General features: G+C 32.1%; 1 protein-coding gene and 1 long non-coding RNA gene across 2 annotated transcripts; both read left to right on the top strand.

The window, feature by feature from the left end:
• The first annotated feature begins 7,443 nt into the window (after positions 1-7,443).
• On the top strand, positions 7,444-12,136 carry LOC113706382 (uncharacterized). Its single transcript, XM_027228286.2, has 4 exons — positions 7,444-7,476; positions 7,710-7,939; positions 11,199-11,330; positions 11,724-12,136. Exons 2-4 carry the CDS (start codon positions 7,718-7,720, stop codon positions 11,808-11,810), a joined length of 441 nt encoding a protein of 146 aa, XP_027084087.2. The 5' UTR covers positions 7,444-7,476; positions 7,710-7,717; the 3' UTR covers positions 11,811-12,136.
• Positions 12,137-17,130: 4,994 nt separating this feature from the next.
• Positions 17,131-21,940, top strand: LOC140013327 (uncharacterized). Its single transcript, XR_011820414.1, has 4 exons — positions 17,131-17,443; positions 18,752-18,803; positions 21,151-21,258; positions 21,349-21,940. It is a non-coding gene; the product is annotated as an uncharacterized lncRNA (long non-coding RNA).
• Positions 21,941-22,010: the final 70 nt, after the last annotated feature.

The raw sequence follows: 22,010 nt of genomic DNA, 5'->3' as shown, positions 1-22,010 counted from the left end.
ATTATTTGCAATAATTTTGGTATTTTGTGCTCCCAAAGAACCAACAAAGTTATGGCAAAAATTCAAGCATTTTCTCTTAGAAGATATTCGACTCGCTAATGGTTTGTCTCAACAAATGGTAGACAATAAAGCTCTCCAGCTAATTGAAAGCCATTTACGATCAATAGGAAAGACTATTAGCACCGTTGGATTAGCATCAGTTTATCAAAAAAACAGCACAAATGATAAAAAAACAAGAGAAGCTAAGCAGAGAAAAATATAATCATTTCTGAAGAAGATTTGTCATCAATATCAGCACTAAATATTGAACAACAAGCAGCATATCATCGAATCCTTTCTTACATTAATAATAATGAGTCAAAGTGTTTCTTCATTAATGGACCTAGTGGTACCGGAAAAACCTTTTTATATAAAGCGCTTCTGACAACAATTCGATCTCGACAGCAAATAGCTTTAGCTACTGCTACATCAGGTGTAGCAGCATCTATTTTGGCAGGCAGCCGTACAGCTCATTCAAGGTTCAAAATTCCTCTTCAAGATTATGAAAACATATCTTGCAACATTAATAAACAAAGTACACTTGCTCAATTGATTAGAGATACAAAACTCATTATATGGGATGAAGCAACAATGGCAAAAAGAAAATCAATCGAAGTGTTTAGCAGAATGTTGCAAGATATCATGACTAATCCTGGTCCATTTGGTGGAAAGGTAGTCGTTTTTGTGGTGATTTTTGCCAGACACTACCAGTTATTACACATGGTACAAGAGATGAAATCATAAAAGCATCTCTTATAATGCCACCATTATGGAATGAATTTAAGAATATACATCTGCAGCAAAATATGAGAGCAAAATATGATCCAGACTTTTCCAAATTCTTGCTCAGAGTTGGCAATGGAACTGAAGAAACAGTCGATGCAAATAAAATTCAAATACCAAATTTAATGAACATTCCATTTGTCAATGATGATACTTCAATCAACACATTAGTCAGCTTTGTCTTTCTGCAGATTGATCGTGCTGCTATAGATCCTTCTGTGATACTAAATAGAGCTATTCTACTGACTAGAAATGATTTTGTTCATGAAATCAATCATCAAATGATTCAAAAGTTTCCTGGAACTGAGAGAGTTTATTTTAGCCATGATGAAGTCTTACAATCTTCAGCTGATTTCCAGGATCAAGATTTGTTGCACTCACTAAAACCAAATGGACTACCCTTGCATGGACTCATACTGAAGAAAATGCTCCAGTCATGCTCTTGTGAAATATTAATCCCACTGAAGGCTTATCTAATGGAACACATTTGATTTGTAAAGAGTTCATCAATAATGTAATTCAAGCAGAAATAACATTTGGTTCTTTTGCAGGCAAAATGGTTTTCATTCCCAGAATTCCTCTACAGGCCTCAGATGATCAATTTGCTTCTGTCCCATTTAAAAGAACTCAGTTTCCACTCCGATTATGTTTCGCCATGACAATCAACAAAGCTCGAGGATAGACACTTGACTATGTTGGATTATATTTAAAAGAACCAGTCTTCTCTCATGGCCAGTTATATGTTGCTTTATCAAGAGCAACAACAGCTAATAATATTAAGATTCTCATTAGGCCACTGTACTTACCACTAACAAGTACAAATATTACTAGAAATGTTGTTTATGAAGAAATACTTTCATCAATAGCACTTTCCTGACATTAACTTTCTTCCCGTTTTGACATACACTAGCATTAGTAATACTATCTTATTTGCTTTCATACTTTTGCAAGCTACATGTTCAGCTTTAATATTTACCCCAATACATAGTTACATGTACTTTATAACTTCCTTTTTTCCCATTGCAGTGAAATTGAAAGCCTTTGCATCCCTATCAGTCAAATAACCTCCACATCAATAGATTGGGTTACAAAGCTACTATTAATAGAAAAAACACCAATCTGGAGGAGCAAAGATGGCTGCACAACATTCCAACAATATGCCTTCATGGACAGTGAGGTAATTATAGTTCTATAATAAATTCATTCATCAACCCCTTATAATTTAATTTATCTGTACTAACAGGAAACATCTAATTATTCCAATATTGCAGAAGAACACAATTCAAGCGATTGCTTACACAAAAAAAATAGAAGCAATCAATGAAATCTTGCATCTTTATAATACATACTACATAGCAAATGCAAAGGTCGAAGAAATAACAAATGATAACTTCAGAGTTGCTGCATCAAAGTACCAATTAACTTTGAGCAGAAACACTTTTATCCAGCCTGTTGACCAGCAAGATCAATATGCAGTTGATGAGTGCTACTCTTTTACTCCATTTGCGGATTTTCATCAGCATATTGACAATGAAAGAGATTCAATGAGTACTTTCCAATCTTCACTATCAAGTATAATCCATTATTAATACCTTCTTATTTACTAAGACCGACTGCAACTTTTACAGCTATACTATGTGCAACAGTTGGGGCTCTCCCTCGTCGAAATATAACAATTCAAGAATTTGTTGTCTTAAATCAAGAGTAAGTTTCCAACTTAGGCAACATCAAGGAACCTATTACACTAACTTATAATCACATAACTATGTCTTACATGTCTTACACAGGCAAAAACCAATTATCTTCACCATGTGGCAAGAATTTCTAGACGTAGAAGCTCCATATCTACTGAGCATTTTGAACAGCAATCCAATCCTCATCATTCTTAAAGGCAAAGTTAGCTCATATCGTGATAACTACCATATATTAGCAATTACAGACCCAATTTTACTTTGAACAAAATTGAAGACTTAATTTTGCAAATATCTCCTTTTACAATCATGTCCCCGGAGACACAAGCAAAAACTTCTATTATCTTTGATCCAAAAATTCCACAAGCATTGCTATTGAAAGATTGGTACATCATATTTTAACTTATTCCATAAAAAATGTAATATTCAAAATGCTTCATTTATTTTGCAATTGTATAATCACATTTTTCATTTTCTATATTACAGGATACATGCAAAGATGACATATATTCAAGGAGTAATGCCTGGAACTCTCTATGACGAATTTCACCAAACAATCAAGCCTCCTCCAGAAGAAAAGATTCGCCAAGTCAATGCAATTCTCAACACACCATATCTAGTACACAAAAAGTTCCATATATATTCTACTATCAACTTTATATTGACAAATAATTCTGATGACCAAGAAAATTACACAATTGCCATTCAATTAACAGTCAAAGCCTGTATGGATCCGAGCAACTCTGAGAATAATATATCCACAGTGACACCTATACAGTCTCACTTGCCCAGAACAAAATTGCAGAAAATTAACTGGTACACTTGCAAACTTCCAGTTCATCTGTCTCCACTACAACGTAACATTTCCAAGGCCACAACCCAGGTAACAACCTATCATCTAATGATTATAATATCAAATATCTAATACAAATATATAACCAAATTCTGTGCTATTGACAATGCAGATTAAGATTCATGGTTCATGTGTCTGATATATCTGGCATATTCACTGCAATAATTGAAGATCAGAATGCTCAACATATTTTACAAATCAATCCAGAAGACATAATGCTTATGGAGCAAAAGGCAAGACTTTACTTATATACAACAATATCTATAGTTGTTTCACTAATAAAATAAATAAAACTTACTAATACAAAGATATATTATAGCAGAATGAAAAACTAGATATTGCAAGCATCAACAGAAGACTAGCAAATCACATATTTTGTCTTCAAGTGAGAAAATTCACTAATGCACTGGGAAACACCATAGTTGCAAAATATACTATAATTGCATGCTTCCCAACTACCAAAACATCACTCCAGCTTCCACCAATTGAAGAAGAAGGATCATCATCTAAAGCATCAACTATGCAATACGAAGAAGCTCCACAACTTGAAGACAAACCAGCATCTTCAGCAAGTAAAAATCTGGCTCAATCTGGAGACACATCTGGTGCAGCAACTTTTTCTCCCTTTATTTCATATGAGCCAAGCCAGCCAACCGCAGAAACAAAACAGCCAATCAATCAAAGCCCAAAGAGAAAGACATCACGAACCAACAACACCTCCACAAAACAAACAAAAACTAAGTAAATGTGGAAGATTAAAGTTTTACCACAATGTAGATAGAATCTTTTGTCTAAGTAATGGTTATATATATATATATATATATATATATATATATATATATATATATATATATATATATATATATATAACCAGAATGTACATAGAATATTTTGCCAACACTATCCTAGCCATATACATAATACTTTTGTCAAGGCTAGGCATGTAAATGCTACTTTTGTCAATAAAGCATCTTCTGCAATCTAAATACACTTCATTCATGAGTTCCAGCCAATGTTTTAAAAATCGGACTGTTAATTGAACCGGTGATGTGAAAGGGTCGAGGTTCAACCGGTCAGACCAGTTCAACCTCAATTCAATGAATTTAAAAAAAAATAATTTATATAAATATTTATGCACAAAATAAGACATGTAATGGACTAATTTAATACATTATATGATGAAAAGTTTACTATTTTTGAATAACTTGATTTTTTAAAAATAAAAATTTTAAATTATAAGTTAAAACAAATAAATTTCATTTCAATTTCAATTATATCTACCAAAAAAATCTTAGATCTAACCCAAAAATATCATAATATTTTAAAATTATATAAAATTCATGTCTATGAGAATTTAGATTTTGTGAACTTAAATTTTAATTTACGTTTTGGGATTTAGATATTGCAATTTAAAAAAGAAATTTTGGAGTTCGAAAGAAGTCAAGAGAATCAAAAATAGAAATGCAAACTTGATAAGAAATAAAAAATGAGATAAAAGTGAGTGGTTGTGGCATTAAATAATTTGGGTTAAAGAAAAATAATTCTTTTTTAACCTTTTTCAATTTAATGGACAAAAATAAAATTAAAAGATGGAAGAAAACGTCAATAAATTAAAAATAAAGTGGTTTGATTAAAAAGAGAGTGACAAAAAAAAGAGAAGAGAGAGAGAGAGAGTGTGTGTGTGTGTGTGTGTTAAAGATTAAAAAGAAAGAGCCATGAGATGATTAGATTTTGTAAAAAAAATGAAAAAAAGAAATATGATTTTTTGTTTTATATAAATAAGTTATAAAAAAAAACTAATAAGATGTGATGGTGCAATGGTTACTACATTGGTCTTTTATTACAAAGGTCTTGAGTTTGAATCTTGATAGCTGCATTTTGCATTTTGCAAAACGTAAAAAAAAAAAAAAAAAAAAAAGGGAATCTCGAAAACCGGAAACCGCCGGTTCAATCCGGTCCAGCGGTTTCCACGGTTTAACCGGTTTTCTAACCTGATCAACTATAGCATAGAACCGAACCGGAGCCATAGCCGGTTCACGGTCCAACCGGTCAAACCGGCCGGTCCGGTCCGATTTTCAAAACACTGGTTCCAGCAAAGCTAACAAACTAACTCTATTCCACAAACAATGTCTGGGCGCGCGAGGCGCACATCAACTAGTATGTTATGATTGTTTTCTTTTTTAAAAACTAATCTTAGTGTCATTGAAATTAGTGTAGACCTTTTCAGGAAAAGGAAAAAAGGTAAAAGCAAACAAATGAAAGATTGGATATAGATGCTGTTAAATCTTTGAAAATATACACAAGTAGTCAATAATAGTTCTTTCTTTAACTTCATAATATTGCATTCAACTTGTTGAATGTTATTTTTATTATTTGAAAACAAAAATTGGATGGTATTTATATTATTTATGAACTCTATACATTTTTAATATATTGTTGCTTTAGTATGTTCAAAAAATACTTATGGATACCCATTAGATACCCAGATCCATGAGGGTTTGGGTATGGATTTACTTTTTCAAACCCAAAAAGGTCTAGATCTGGATGGGTCTAACTAAATTAAATGGGTCTGGATTTGGATCAAAGGAATCTAACCCAAACCCTACCCATTAACATGTCTAGTTAACTATATATAAGGTATAAATGACATAGTAAATGTTAAAAAAAAAAGACAAAGTAAATATAATATATTTTCTATTACTAGACACTTGCTCCACCAGAATGTAAAGTGCAATATTTTCTCCCCATTCACTTTCTCTTTTTTAGGTCTGATTAAATAGACAACCAAAGAGTCTCAAGATGGTTTCTTAGCAACTATCATGGACAGGAAATTTTAGAAACGTGACAAAACTCATGGAGAAACATTATATATAATGTTTTTTTTTACATTTATAGAGTTAATATTCGAATATATTATTTCAAAATTGTAATTGCTGAGATTGTCCCATCTGTCCCAACTTATGTACGAAAAAGTTTTGAAGTAAACATGGGGTTAACTGCACTAATCCTCAGTCAATTATGCGTTGAATTGCAGTTTACTCATTGAACTTTATTGCACTTAAGGCTATTTTTTGATTTGTGCAAACAAAAGTACTCCTACTATCTTAGCTATTTTCCCTTTTTTTCCCCAATTTTTTCCTCTTTTAATCTCATTTTCTACCTTTTCCTTTTCTTTATGTACCATTGTCTCACGCTACTAGCTATTTCCACCTTTCTGCAAGACACTTTTTTTCCTTTTGCAAACTTATAATATTTACTTAAGTCATTCTTTTTTATCTTTGCAATTCTTTTTTGGGTTAATGTCAAACTCTATATTTAAATAAGATATATGGTTCATATATTGCGAACCATATCCAACTAAAATTAAATTATTTAAATACATAAAAGGTAACTAAAGCCTGCAATTAATCAACTATTAATGATCACATGTAACCAATAAACATATGAAATATGATTTTTATCCATGTTATAATTAAGCTTTATTTTTATTACAATGCATGTATATGGTACTTTTACTATTTATTTATTTTTCTTTAGCAAAATGTAATTACTATTTTCGTTTAGTTTTTATATGTGCTTAAGTAATTTAATTGTCAGACAAAGTGTAAGAAACATATTCTTGTTTGGACTTACATATTTTAGTGACCTATTAATAGTGCAAAATCAACAAATTACTAAACTAAAACACAATTTGAAGAATAATTTGAAAACTTAATAGTGTTCTGAGCATATAAATCATAATAGCACAAGGAAGGAACGTGCTGCTGGTTTGCAGGAAGGAAAGAACAAAGAAAAACTAAAGGAAAGAACAAAATGGGAAAAAGGAACACACTAAGCAAAGAAAAGAAAACAAAAACCAAAGCAATTAAGGTACTAATTGCTTTGTAAAGAAGGGGTTAAGATGCTAATTAAGATAGTGGGGCTAACGTTATCCCAAGATACTAATAAAGAAGGGGTCAAATGCTTATAAAAAATGGTCAAGGGGGTAAAACTCAATCCAGTGTATAATATAGGGGCTTGTAGTGCAATTAAACCCCAAAAGTCAATTGCACGAGATAAGGCCACCCACGCCTATTTTCCTGGCTCTTTTTCTTCTCCCTCTGACTTGCTGTAAGATTTTCATTGTTCTTTCCTCCATTTTTCTGAAGCAAAAAGATAGAAAAAAATCCCATCCTGGTTTTGCAAAGTCTTCCAAATTTCCATCTGCATTCTTTGCTACAGTGTTCCAACTGCCATTTTATTATCTAAAACCATCATTCTTCAACTTCACGTCACTGTTTTTCTGTCTTTTACGGCAGTTCATTCATGGTTTTTTTTTTTTTTTTGTCTTGTTGTTTCTGCAGGGGCTAAGATGATGAATTCAACATTTTTGAATTCGCCTTGCAATGCTGGACCGATCAAGTTTGACTGTGTCGGTATCACATTCACTCCAGCTGGCTTAGCGGACTGCAGTTTCTCCTGTTTAAGGCCATCTTCATCAGTTAGACTAAGACGTCGAAGCTATAAAATCAGAGCAAGTGATGCAGAATATGAAACTGCTGTTGTGGCAGGAAACATGCCCGAGGCAACCCAGGTCTCACCCAAATTTTGTATTTTATCCCTTTTCTTTTACTTTTTCCCAGAAGGGTTTTAAACTATAATGTGCTGCATGAATTGTTCTTATGAATGCTTGGTCATCTCCACTTAAGTTGTAAACTTGTAACTGCAATAAATAGAAAAGGGAAGCGCCATTAACAATTACAGCAGTCTGTGTCCCTTTAGATTAATTTGCTAGAAATTGATGCCTTGTAGAAAGTTGAATTGAATAGAATTGAGTTGGGATGAATAAGTATTTGGCAAAATTATGCGAGGATGATGTTACCTGATGAAAGTGGTAGCTGAGGAGGAGAAATGTTGAGATTAGTATGATGAATCGAGGTTTCTGACAAAAGATGTATTGAGGAGGTTTGTTTAATTATTTTAAACACAAATATAAATAACTAGTAATGGGCGATTAATCACGTCCCCCAGGGATTTTTTGTAAATTATCGGTGAAAAGGATGGAATTTTCTCTTTTGAAAATGAAAATTAGTAAATTACTGTTAATGGAGCAATGTGATGAAAATGAATCTGGTTTGCTTTTACCAAGAGAAAATTCTAACCAGGTGAATTTGGAGCGATTGCGTTGAAATTGCTTTGGATTACTAGTTTCTGCCTCCAAACAAGGCAATAGGTAAAGGAGGACTAGCAGTGGAATTTAGAAAATGGTTCTAATAAGGGTATAGAGTGGAAAAACTTTACCACAAATACCAAATCATTTTCAGCATCTAGTTCATTTTGCAAATCTTTTCTGCTTGGGATAGAAAAGTAAGAGATGTGATGCTGTTTTTCTAAGGGCAACCTCATGCTATCTAAACTTTTTGGACAATGGTTTAAGGGAAAGAAACAACTCTATTTCTCAATTGTTGGGAGTTACAAAATGCAAATTATGCACCTTAATTGAATTAAAAATGCAGTTTGTGAGCTTTTGTCAATCATCAGAGAACAAACTATTAACTAATTAACCAACTAAAGAGATATATGGCAACTGACAACTGCAAAATATTATGCGATTCATGTAGGGATTGAGGAAATCGTTTAACAAGAAGTAAGCTGTGTTTCAGAACTTACAGACTAATTAGTGACTCTTGATGAATATCAAGGTTGTCCCACTTTGGATCTAGTCTGTCCAGTTCCCCTTAGTAGGGACTGAAACCACTTCTCGTAATACTTCTTTTTGAGTTTTAGGATAATCTGTAGGAAAATGCTTTCAGCGTTAGGTTCTTTTAATTGAAAAGCTAGCTTTTAGTATATGACGGGCAATATCCCCATAATAGACATAACTATGAAGGAAATTCAAATTAAAAAGCAGATAAACATTATTCTTGCCCAATTCACCAAATTAAGTATACTATATTGAGGAGCAAAGTCACTTGAGATCATCAGTGGATGGGTGAAATTTCCTTTGAACTTGATTATATCTTAATGCTGTGAGATATTGCATTACTGTGCATCCTTTCAACTGAAGGGTTTTCCTGTTCTTCTTACAACTAGTTTCTATATAAGGGAGAGAAGTTTCTGGAATGAAAAGATGTATAATCCCCACCAAGGTCCCCATTTTGAAGCGTAGCTTAACAAATTTTTATACCTTGATCCATTCTTCATCCTTCATAAATGTATACCTAATTACCATGGATGTCATTTAAGTGCTATGGTCATCCTACAGTTGATCCAAGTAGTCTCAAAGTAGAAGATGAGAGCAGTGGATAAAAAATGGCTCAGTAACTATACCTGAGTTCAAATGGACTATGATTAATGTGATTGAACTTATTGTTTTGAACAAGGTTCTTTCATTCATTCATTTTGAGGATAATATTTGGGTTTGTAGGTAATAGAATGCCAGATTTCAACATTGTATGCTCAAAACTTACTGATGTAAGCATGAATTTTTCCAAATATTAACCTAGACTACAACCTACCAGGGGAACTTAGAGGATATTGAATTAGAGTACTCAATACAAATTTGTAGCTTGAGTTATAGCTTCAGTATAAGACAAAAATCTATAATAAATTTAGAAGGATAAGCAGATTTTGAGAGATTATGAACCCTCTTCAATCTAACATTTTCAATTTTTTATTTATTTGGTTTGTGACAGGGGAAGGGGCAGGAAGAAACTTTTTTTAGGTGGTCACCTAAATTGATAAAAAAGAAGTTTACGGTTGTAATGTCATTCTTTAGTTCAGGTTCATTGGTCCACTTCTGTGTCATTGTGCCTTTTTCTGCTTCAAGCCAACCTGGTAACTGCCTGAACTTGGATTTCTTGTTTATTCTGCTTTAGGGTTTTCACAGAAATAAAGATGCTTTTAGACTTTTAGTAAGTTTAGCAAGGTGAAGCAGAAGCTTTACTAACCATACAGCTCTAAAGTTTAAATTTAGTTCCATCAGTGAAGTATATTGAATCCAGCATGTCACTTCAAAGAATTGGGAGACAGAAATTTAAGCTGGTTAATACATAATACTTTTTCAACTAGTGTATTAATACCTGCTGCTGAGCTTCCTTGATCTAATTTAGAAATGTAAAAGGAGATTTAAAGTGTAGAAAAGGTGATTACTTTGGCTAAAGTAACATGCAAAATGGCATGGAATTGAATGAACATGATGTAGGCTTCTGTGAGTTAGGAGAATTGGGGAAAGAGGTGAGGAGACTTCCTGGTGGTTTCCCACAGGGTAGGCAGTAGTGAGGAACAAAAATGTCCTCGAGACCTTTTCTCTTTGCAAGTAAAGTTTTCATACTAATGGGTAAGCTAAGGTTTTAAAGCATATATTTTAAAATTTTAATATATATACATGCAACCAATTTTTTGTGGGACGTCAAACTATTTCCAAAAAATCCACTGTAATTTAGTGGGGTACGAGCCAAATCAACCATCAAAGATATCGTTCTATATGTGCACCTCTTTTCTTAATATTTTGTCCTTTACTGTTGAGCAACATGTTGAGTTTATATTCCTTGTAATGAGGAACATGAGTAAAGAACAGTCTATGATGTTCTATCCTGGCTGTATCTCTTTCTCTACACACAAAGACTCTTTGCCACAAAACCAGCTACTGTGCAAAGTAGATATTTAGCTGCATTCACATGATGGTGTGGACATTTGAAAAGAGATACTTTTTTATGAGACTTCTTGCTTCTTTGAGGATCTGAACTGGTTGTGTTTTTTCCTATCTTTTAACTTTATGATACTGTAAATTTCAGTTTTGCTGGATTTTTCAGCTACAACTCAACTCTTTACTTGTTTCATTTATCTAATAGGATGAGAGGGGAATTATGTGTGAACCTTGCGGGGGCAGAGGATGGTTAGTTTGTGATTTCTGTAAAGGACAGAAGACTAATGTCAACACGGAAAATAGGAGGATATACCGGCGATGTCCATCTTGTAGAGCTGTGAGTGCTTCCATTCCCAATATCTCGTTTCTTGCACCTTAATTTTTCTGCTTCAGAAGAAAACAAAGTTAATTAGGTCATGAACTTAAAGATAATAATATAATGGCATCAAATTTGATAGTGGGAAGTAGACTTACTTCTGCAATCATTTGAGTCAAAGGTTTCAAGTACTAATTTTATACATGTCAGTTCTTAGTATTCAAGTTCATAGATTGTTATAGGTCCCTTGACTTTGCATACAGCCATTGCATCAATAAAGCTGTGGAAGTTCTGTGTTGAGGGGTTATTGTTCAGTTGATGGTCGAACCTTTTTTCCTCTCATTGAGGTTCTCCAAGCAGATTCAAATTCATGATACTCTGATCATCTGCTGAGTATATTTACATTTTTCGCAGGTTGGATACATCCTCTGTTCAAAATGCAAAGTTTTCAAGTGTGTCACATTTCCAGATGCTAGTGATGGTGTGGATCTAGTTCTGTGACCCTAAAGTTCATCCCAATTTCCTGGCATACTTTTACGGTTAGATTCATTTAGAGTCATATTCAAGAACCACAGATTCCACTTTTATTCTCTTTTACCACCTTACTTCAGAAATTTTTGGCTACCTATGTTTCTAGTTCTTTCTAAGTGGTTTGAGGGATTTTTGGGTGGGATATTATGTATAGTGGTAACAATGTCTTGTTAAAACATATTGCAACTATTGTATAGTCTTTGAGTTCTCTGCAGTTGTGCAGATAAGCCATGATAGACTCCTGATCTCCTGACTACATTAGTTTTACAAGTAATAAGCATTTGGTATTTTTGATAGATGGCTTTCTCTCAAAAAGTAACACAAGTCTCTCTAATTTGCCTGATATTTGTCTGTTTATTGCACTTATCTTCTAGGGTAATGAATTCACAATTTATGAGAAGTATTGTATCATTAGAAGAAAATTTTGAACTTAATTTATTTACTTACTAGTTTGAAAGGTACGTGATCTGTGGGCAATTGCAGAAAGATTGCCATGTAGAGAAAGAAGAGTAAAGAAAACTTCAAAACTGGTATATGTATGTACAACTGTCACTTGGGCCTTTTGGACCAAATAGGAACCTCAATTCCCCGGGTCCATTCACCGATTCCGCTTGCAATACATCATCTTAAACCTTCAGGCTGGGGTTGATGGCGCTGAACTCAAGTTTTTCATGTTTGTTATGCTTTTAAGGCAACAACTTGCTCATAGTAAAATAATACAACTAATTAGAACAAAAGTTTAAGCTTTGTTTATTTTGAGGGAATAGGAGGAGAAGGAAAAGAAAGGAAAGGAAATGGAGGGATAAGATTTTTAAATGTTGGATTGTTCTTTGAGAAGGGGAAAAAAATAGAGAAGGAAAGGAGGAATAAAGTTTAGTTATTTTTTATTCGGTTTGTCTAACAGGTGCCCACATGGCACTCATTAAGATATATTTCAGGTGTTAGATGTTTAGAAATATAAGATTAATTAAGGAAAGTATATAAATTCAAGGGAATTAATTAGGAAAAATGTATAAATATAAGAGAAAATAATAATTGTTAGTGTGCATGTATGCATGATAGGTTAGGTGGAATGTAGGTGTGTTAACGAGTGTCCTAAATTCTTTTTTATTAAATTACATTCCATCTAAAAGTGGGTAGAGGGAAAGAATACTTAAATTAATGAAATTTTTAAAATTTTCTAATACATCTATTTTTTAAATTTAGACTTTTCAATTATGGATAAAAACTTAACTAACACTTAATATTTTCCTTTCCTTCCCTAATCCAAACAACAATAGAGAGTGTATTTGGAGAAACTTCTTTGTGATTCATTTGCAATAAAAAAAGATGGTTGAGAAGATGAAAAAAAAGTGGATTGAAAAATATAGGAAAAATTGTTCAAAATGTTCCTCACATTTCGTCAAATGAATTTTTTTGTCCTTCACTTTTAAAATTGTAACTTTATGTTCCTTACAAAATTAAGTCAGTAAAATTTAGTTCCAAAATAAAATTTGATCTTTTCGTACATAAAAAATGACAACATATGGGTTACATAGTAATTTCAAATTGAAAAATTATCTGACTTAAATTGGTACAAAATTTTACTAACTTGAATTCGTGAGGGACATAAAATGAATATTTTAAATGTAAAGAAAGAAAAAAATTATTTGACAAAATGTAAAAGGCATTTTGACAATATTTCCATAAATATATTTATAGTGCAATCAAATAAGCATTCATCTCAAATAAACACTCATCTCAATTCTCAAAAAGAAATGATTTGAGAATCAGGGGAAAAAATCTTCATGTTCACCTTACAAAAATAAATAAATAAATATTTGCAAATAAACACTCATCCCAAAAGGAATGATTTGAGAATCAGGGGAAGAAAAAAAAAACTTCATGTTCACCTTACGAAATAGGGATAATTTCAAAAACCTCCACTGAGGTTTTTGACATTTTCACTGACCTCCCTTGAGGTTTTAAAAATTACACTAATCTCCCTTGAATTTAAAGTTTTGGTAACAAATCAATCCAACTCAGAAAAAGTAATATTAAAAAAGTATTTTGAGGAGTGAGATGATAATTTTCTTCCATATATGCCCTTTTCTAATTGTCCTCAAGTTGTATTAGTAAAGAATACAATAATTAATATAAGTCAAGGGATATACGTAAATTTTGGAAAGATGTAGCAACAATGGTCTCTGCACATAGCTAGTGCAAATTGTAATGGCCATAACTTTTTGTCATTTGCAACTACATATAAAAGACACAACTAACTCTATAATGCTATTAAATTATTAGTATAAGCATCCAAATTTGGGTAAAAAAATAATCTTTTTATTTTAGTTGACGAGGTGAAAGTAAAAATATTGGTGCAAAAAACATACAAGTCTTAGTCAACAAATCAACAACAAAAGGCATGAATAGTTTTGTCTTAACACAAGATTCAACAAAATAAGTCAATCAGAAAATTCTTTTATTATTCTCGCTCATAAGATCTATCTGTACAGATTATATAAGGTTGTCTGTCCTACCCATTGTCAAGTGATATTAATCACTAAAATATCACCATCTTAGGATGGAATAATTTCATAAACATCCCCTGAGATTTCTAACAATTTCACTAGCCTCTCTTGAGATTTGCAAAATTACACAAACCTTCCCTGAGCTTAATGTTTTAGTAACAAAATTAGTCCAAATCAGAAAAAGTGACATTAAAAAGGTATTTTAAGAAAAGAGATGAAACTTTTATCCCATAACTACCCCTTATACATGTATATAAGTTGTATTAGTAAAAAAATGAAAATAATTAAAAATTAGAAACAATTAACACACACATATTTCATTACTCATAAAGTTCATATTCAATACATTAGATAATACAAATAAATAATAAAACTACACTAATGATCATAAGATTGAGTAAAACAAACCAATCATTGCTCTTAACATTAGTTTGCTATGATTCTTGTGATTTTGAACATAAAAAATTTTTGTCTTTTGCTTTTCTTTTCCCTTCTTTCTCCTTTACTTCCACAAAATTACTTTACAACTATTACAATTTTAAGAGTTTCAAAGAAAATTTTCTCATGAACAATCTTCTTTTGCCATGTGTTTTTTCTTTTACCAAAGTTCTTCCTCTCATATTGTGTACAACTAATTTCTGATCATTATCAAGTTTTATCAATCATAAAATAGTGTCATTTTGTATATCAATTGGCCTTATTTTATAATTGCAAGTCACTGTTAATCATTAAAGAAATTCTGAATTGTTATTTTCGTTAATTAGTTATTAATAGTTAATGAATACTCTAATTACTCAACTGTTATACATTACTTTCTATAAGATATAATATTTTAGGGTATATGAGTAATTTCTCCCTATATGATGTAAGTAATTGGGCCAACAATTCTACCAAAGGAAGTACGTGTAATTTTATAAATATCAGGGGAGCCCAGTGAAATTATCAGAAACCTCAGGAGAGGTTTCTGAAATTATCCCTCTTAGGACAACAATTGATGCCCTTTTTTTTATTGTAATTATGGTTGCTAATTTGAGATGAAATAATCATTTTTTTTGGTTTAATTAGTTAATCTTATTTATTTAGTGCCCTAACCTTTTTTTGTCAAATACCTATTTGTAATAATGCATAATATCTTAGGGCAAAGTAGCACTTTCACTATATCTTAGATAAGTAATAGGGAGAAACCTCCCTTGAGATTTTTAACAATTTCATTCGGCTCCCCTGAGGTTTCAATAATTACATAGACCTCCCTTGGTCTAATCAAATGACTAAAATATCCTCCACTTAATAGTTAATTCATAAAGGGACATTTAAAATCGAAAATACTCCTTATTATTCTACTTCTCATTTCCTAATCTCAAAAAACAATCTCCATCAATTTCTAATTTTCATCTCTTCCTCCCTCCTCCTTTCATATTCTTTTCTCTTTTTCTCCTACGACCGCTTTTCCCTCTCACCAAATATTACGCTCTATCATTACCAACTACACCACTATCAATTTTTTACCATTTCTAAAATTTATCCGTATTTTTTATCTTCCTGTCTCTTTATTATTATAAAAATTTTAGACCCTTTCTTTTTTTTTTTTCCAATAGTTTTATTCTTTACAAATGTTAGTCAATTGAAGTTACCAAATTAACAAGGTGCAAACTGTGGATTTTATTGTCAAACTAGGGAAAGATGAAAATGGTGACAGTAATATAAGGGAAAAAATGAAATTGAAAGTTGGAACATAAAGAAGTGACTATTATGTTTGTTAAGCAAAAACGTCCAGCAATTACTCATTGGTTCTCTCTTTTATTTATTTATTAATTGTGATTTTACTATAAAGGTAGAATTTTGTCTCTATTTCTAAGATTGTTAGAACAATGATGAATTATGTTCTTAGGGACATAGGGGCACTTCTTAATTTTATTAATCATTTAAACACTGGCAGTGTATATATTATCACCATTAGATGCATGACAACTCATCTAAATTTAAATTTAAAATTCAAATTTTACTCATGTGTCATGCATCCAACCTTGATAGTGTATACACCATCAGTGTATGTAAAATTTACTTTTCTTGGTTTAGTATTGGTAGTGGTGGTAGTGAATTGCATTAAACAAGAATTAGCAAGTAATGAATTTTGAATTGAGTTAGAGTCACTGGATTTTGTTTGTTTTAGTAAGTATGACACGTACATGAAATTAAAAATTAAAATCTTATTTTGTTTTGTCTTGTTCTCTGAAGAAGGGTATTTTAGGATATTTAAGAAAATTTATAGGCTATTGGGTCTATATTGTTACGTAAACCTTAAAAGCAACGGAGGTAAGTATAATTTTTGAAACTTGAGGGGAGCTCTCTGTAATTGTTGAAAATCTCAAGGGACATTTATGAAATTATCCCAAGTAATGGGTCCAAATTCCTAACAAGGGAAGTTAGTATAATTTTTAAAACCTTAGGAAAGGTCGTAAAAGTGTTAGAAACATCCGGGGAGGTTTCTGAAATTATCCCTACAAAATAAATACAAATGTACCTAGTAGCGTAGTAGCAGTGTAAGACTCCAAAACGTAAATGAACATTCTTAGCTCATCTGAAACGGACAAGGGCCAGGACGGTTACCAAACAACCATTTCAGAAACTTTTGACGGTCCAGATGAATTGAGATAAATCAGCGGGAGAAAACACAGCCACGTCGCAAGTGAAATGAGAAATTGTAGGATAGTGACGTTTTATTGAGTAGTAATAAAAAAAATAAAATTATGGAAACAGATGGAGCATCATCGTCAAACGGCGTTTGCATAGTACAAATTTATCCCACCCAAATTATTAATGAAAAGTTCCTTTTATCACTTTCTTTGTTTCCCAAACCTTTTGGCCATTGTCTACTAATTCCTAAAATCACTCTACAAGACCGACACTGCTTTGAGATGGTAGAGAGGACAACTCCAAAAAACCTCATTGGATCTTAGCCGGACGCTTATTTCATCAAGGAACAACTGCCTGAATTCCTCCTAAAGAAGACCCATGGTGTTTTTTAGGGGGAGAAACTGCATAATCCAAGGGTTTGAGGTCTTGCAATAGTTGGAGATTTCAAATTTAATAGAGGTAAGAAACTCTATTTTCTTGAAACGATCAAACAAATTTATCTTTTGTCAGATGTACCAGGCTATTAACTAAAAATATTTACACACTATTTAGATAATATATACACTATTTAATATGGAATTTTGAGGAAAAAAAAAAGAAAGAAAGATGGAATTCCCAATGAATTGCGCATGATTTGGACATAGGTTTAGCGAATGTCTGCTATTTGAAAAAACGATGACTCGTAGTTGGGGTTAAGTTACATGTGATTTAATTAGATTTACAATTTATTGCTTTATTAGGACAACAGAAATTTCAACGCATACAAAAAAAATTCTTGTGGTAAGTATAAGAGAATCATGTGAAAAGTGAAAAAAGATTTTATTAGTTGCTTACTTCTTTTCTTTGCCTATTTTGAGAATACGATGACTGTAAATACTCACAGTTAAGCAGAAATTCTTATTTGTGAGATATTCTTTCTTTTGTTGAAAATTTCATCCTACACAAGTTTCTCATTATCATATTTTGTTCACATGAAAGTTAAAATTTTGTGATGGAATACTCAGTTAATTGGGCATAAATGGAATATAGGTGACCATGAATGTCTCTTATTTGAAATCACAAAATTGATTGATAGTTAGGGTTAAGTGACAACTGGTGCAATTGAACTTACAATTTGTTGATTTGTTTGGACAATAGAAATTTCAATGCATATAAAAGAAATTCTTGTAGGGAATATAAGAACATCATGTAAAAGGTGACAAAAGAGTTTATTAGTTGCTTGCTTTTTTTCTCTACCTATTCTGAGAATGCAATAACTGTCAACATTCATAGTTAATCAGCAATTCTTCTGTTATTGCTATTAATTTGTTATATGACTTTGGATTGAGAGTTTAGGAAAATAAATTTGGCATGACATATTGTTATGTTGTTTGTATCAATTGATATTTTTCTTGTACATATTAGTTATTATAGTTTACAAACCCAAAGCATGGTAAAAAAACAAAGTGTTCTTTCACTTGTGTACATGGTAAAGAATAAACTCTAAGTATGGTTATTCAATTGATGGTTTTCTGGTTATCTAGGAGTTCCTTTCATTAGGTAAGTTTTGTTGTGCTTACTCATATTCTTCTAATTTGCATTTTCACTTGTGCCTTTAGAGAAATATACTACTCGATTTAGTATATGAAGTGTGGGGTTTGTTGAGTTATGATTTTTATAGACTTTATATGAGCTGTAATTTTAGTTCAATTGACTAGCAACTTGGTCCTCTTACACTTATAAGACAAACTTTACTTGAGCTCTAATTTGAGAAAATTGTTCATGCAGTGAATAGATATCCTAATAAAGACGGGATTTGGCAAATTTTACAGCATAACAGGTAAGAATCTTAATTTTTAGTATGTGTAAATGATTATCCAATAAGTAATAGAACACCATTAGGGTTGTAAGACAATTTGATGTTTCATATACTATGCAATATGATGATATCTATCGTTTGGAGGGATGCGAGACAGGGAAGGTTGTCAGATCAATTATCCCTGAACAACATAATATTTTTTGAACATTTAGTAATTTTATGTAAACTTCTTGTATATCTTTACAACAAATTGCGTTTCTTTGTTAAATTTTACAAGTAGTTAATGTAGAGTTACACATTATTTAAAAAAGGTTACATTGGTCTGAACGGAGATAAATAAAGGTGACTATGGATTCTCAGAATGGTAGCAATAGTTTCAGTATATGGTCCTAGCTGTGCAAAACTTGCTCTTGCGTTTTGTCAAAATGAAGTAGTGTAAATAGCTTTTTTGTGCATCCTAGTCAAATGGAGTTTATAAGTTATTAATATTGCAATCCTCACTGTCTAGATTATTGCTTGTAGATGGTGTTTTGGAAAGATATGGATTGCAATACCCTGTTGTCAAGTAGAAATGACTTGCTAATGCTATATACTAATGAATTCCCATAATTTTTGAACTACTTTCAGATTATATTTTTGTTTACTTAGCAATTGCAATTTTGGCAATGGCATAATATCCATTGTTACTGTTAACATCATTGGAAATTCCATGACTATTTAATATTAGGGAGTGGGGTAGGAACAATTGTTAGATCAACCGTCTCTAAATAGTGTAACATTTTGTGAACATTTTGTAACTCTGTGTAAACTTTTTGTACAACCTCACAGCAGAAGTGTGATAATACACTTCTGTGAAGAAACCTTAGCGGAAGTTTTTGAAATTATCTCTTATGTTTTTGTCATGTCATTTATTTCGGTACAGTTTGAAATAATATATTATGGGACGTCGGGGAAACAAGAAAATGAATCGTACAAAAGATAAAGGCAAGTAGGTTGAGGAACATTATGATAATAATCCAGTAAAGTCGGTTAAGTCACCAAGTGATTTCATTGCATACAGATATATATGACTTTTTAGAAGGACTATTGTTTACATTTGGGGTTTTGAATTAGTTAAAAAACTCATGATAAAATCAAAAGTTTATGTGATGGATCTAATCATATTAAATCATGCTATGATTGACTTCGCACGCAAGCAAAAAGCAAAAGGAAAGACATTAACAATGAAGGAGCTAAACATAGCTGCTAGAATTACATCGAACAAACTGAGTGATGAGGAGAAACTTGTATGGAAGAATGAATCAGATATGAAGAAAGGTGAAGAGTTGATGAAAATCTACAAGGAGTCTATAGCAGACAGGGAAGAAAGTATAGAGAGTAATGTAGCGAAACAAGTAAGGACGTAGTATCGAATTTTATTTCGCATAAATTAAGTGATTTAAAAGTTTCAAAGTGCAAGTGCAATTATTCCGCTGTTATTTGCTATTTTTTATCAACATTGTTATATTTTTTTTTCTACGCATACAGGTTTAGGTATACACCAGCTGAATTCTTGAAATTTGTGGGTCATATTGATGGGGCGAAAATAGTTGCAATAAAAGAAATAGGTTTTATTAGATTATTGAAAATCCAATGCCACATCCTTCCAAAGAATATATGCATGTGATTGGTGAATAATTTCAATCCAACTCACTCATATATACAATTTGAAGGTAGACGTGTACTGGCTGTAACATCAGAGGATATAGTAAAGACTCTTGAAATTTCTGGTGAGGGGCCAGTGCTGGTTAAAGATACTAGAGATGATGGAATTGAGAGCGATCCACATTATTCTAGGAAGAAGAAGTATAATTGGCATGGTATAGTAGTGAGCTAATATCTATGGAGATCGGGAATGAATTCAAGAGGTTGTTTGTTATTTTTGCATATGGATGCTTGCTTGCTCCAACAATACCAGTTGAAATTAAAGCCAATTTATGAGAGAATTTACAATCAACTTCGAAAATAACTAAATTTAATTGGGTTGAGTTTGTTAGAGCTAATTTATGCAAAAAATTATTGAATATGTAGAGTAATGCCCACAAAAATGTTGCAGGTTGCATCCTATTTTTACTGGTAAGTTAAGAAATCTCAATTATTAGATGATCCCATTGTGTTCATAGGACCTACCCTATAACAAAAGTATGGACAGATACCAACATAATGGAAAGAGAAACATTAGAATTGGGTGGTCTTAAAAAAATTGGCAAAGAAAAGCTAGTAAGTATTGTTGAAACAATGATATTTTTGAAATTTGGGTTAGTAAGACATTATATTATACGGCTAACTACTTTGTCAAACTTACAATATACTTTTTTTTTATACAAAGGTAGGGTCAAACAAAACGGACAGAGAAGAAAATGATGAAGAGGAAGCTACTGAACTTGCACCGGATGTGATTAGCTAGATGGTGAATAATGGACCTGGAGAAATTGCTGTAAGATAACCAATTAAATCTAATACGAATGCAAATATGTCCCAAGTTATACCAATATGAGGATTAATTGTATTTTTTTTTTATATTCAGATTCATCTAACCACTCTATATGCAAAAGCAGCAAATGCGAGCGGATAGCAATTGAGTGTCAACAAAGTGTAATGAATATATCAAGTATACTTTGCTCGCAACATGGTGCTATGCCATCATCTTCCCAGCCAGCCGTTAGATCCACAAGGAAACAGGCAAAAAAGCGAATGATCCATGACGAGAAGGCAAAGGTTGTTATAGAGTCCAATACAGACAAATTTGAATATGAAAACAATCAAGACGAGACATGTGTTGGAGATAGGAATGATGATTTTGGTGAAGCAAATGAAGCCGAAAATAAAGAAGAAAAAGATGATGTCAAGGCAATTGCGGCAGCCCATCCCCAACAAAGATGTTGAAGATAGCAGAATTGTAGAAGTTTATTGCTTGGATGCCGACATAACTTCCCCATCAGGAGTTGCAGTAGAGAAACATTCGCTATGTGCTGCAACACAATGAAAGGGTCAGTTTAGATATAAAAAAAAGAGTCCGAAGGCAAGTAATGTATGTTATAAATGATATGGACTCTGATCATTACAACAGGTGCAATAACAAATGAAATATTAATTTCAACCATACCATATATAACTTACCTTTGGACTCTTTTTTTATATATATATAGACTGACCCTTCCATTGTGTTGTAGCACATAGCAAATGTTT

Source organism: Coffea arabica, chromosome 8c, assembly GCF_036785885.1.
Source record: "Coffea arabica cultivar ET-39 chromosome 8c, Coffea Arabica ET-39 HiFi, whole genome shotgun sequence".
Classification (NCBI taxonomy): domain Eukaryota; kingdom Viridiplantae; phylum Streptophyta; class Magnoliopsida; order Gentianales; family Rubiaceae; genus Coffea; species Coffea arabica.
The sequence above is the reverse complement of the archived record's forward strand: the minus strand, read 5'-3'. Positions and strand labels throughout refer to the sequence as shown.

Excerpts from the sequence above, each read along its gene's own strand:
- LOC113706382 (XM_027228286.2), top strand. The coding sequence starts at position 7,718 with ATGATGAATTCAACATTTTTGAATTCGCCTTGCAATGCTGGACCGATC. Across the intron at positions 7,940-11,198 it reads ACATGCCCGAGGCAACCCAG|GATGAGAGGGGAATTATGTG; the intron begins GTCTCACCCAAA and ends TTTATCTAATAG. Across the intron at positions 11,331-11,723 it reads GATGTCCATCTTGTAGAGCT|GTTGGATACATCCTCTGTTC; the intron begins GTGAGTGCTTCC and ends CATTTTTCGCAG.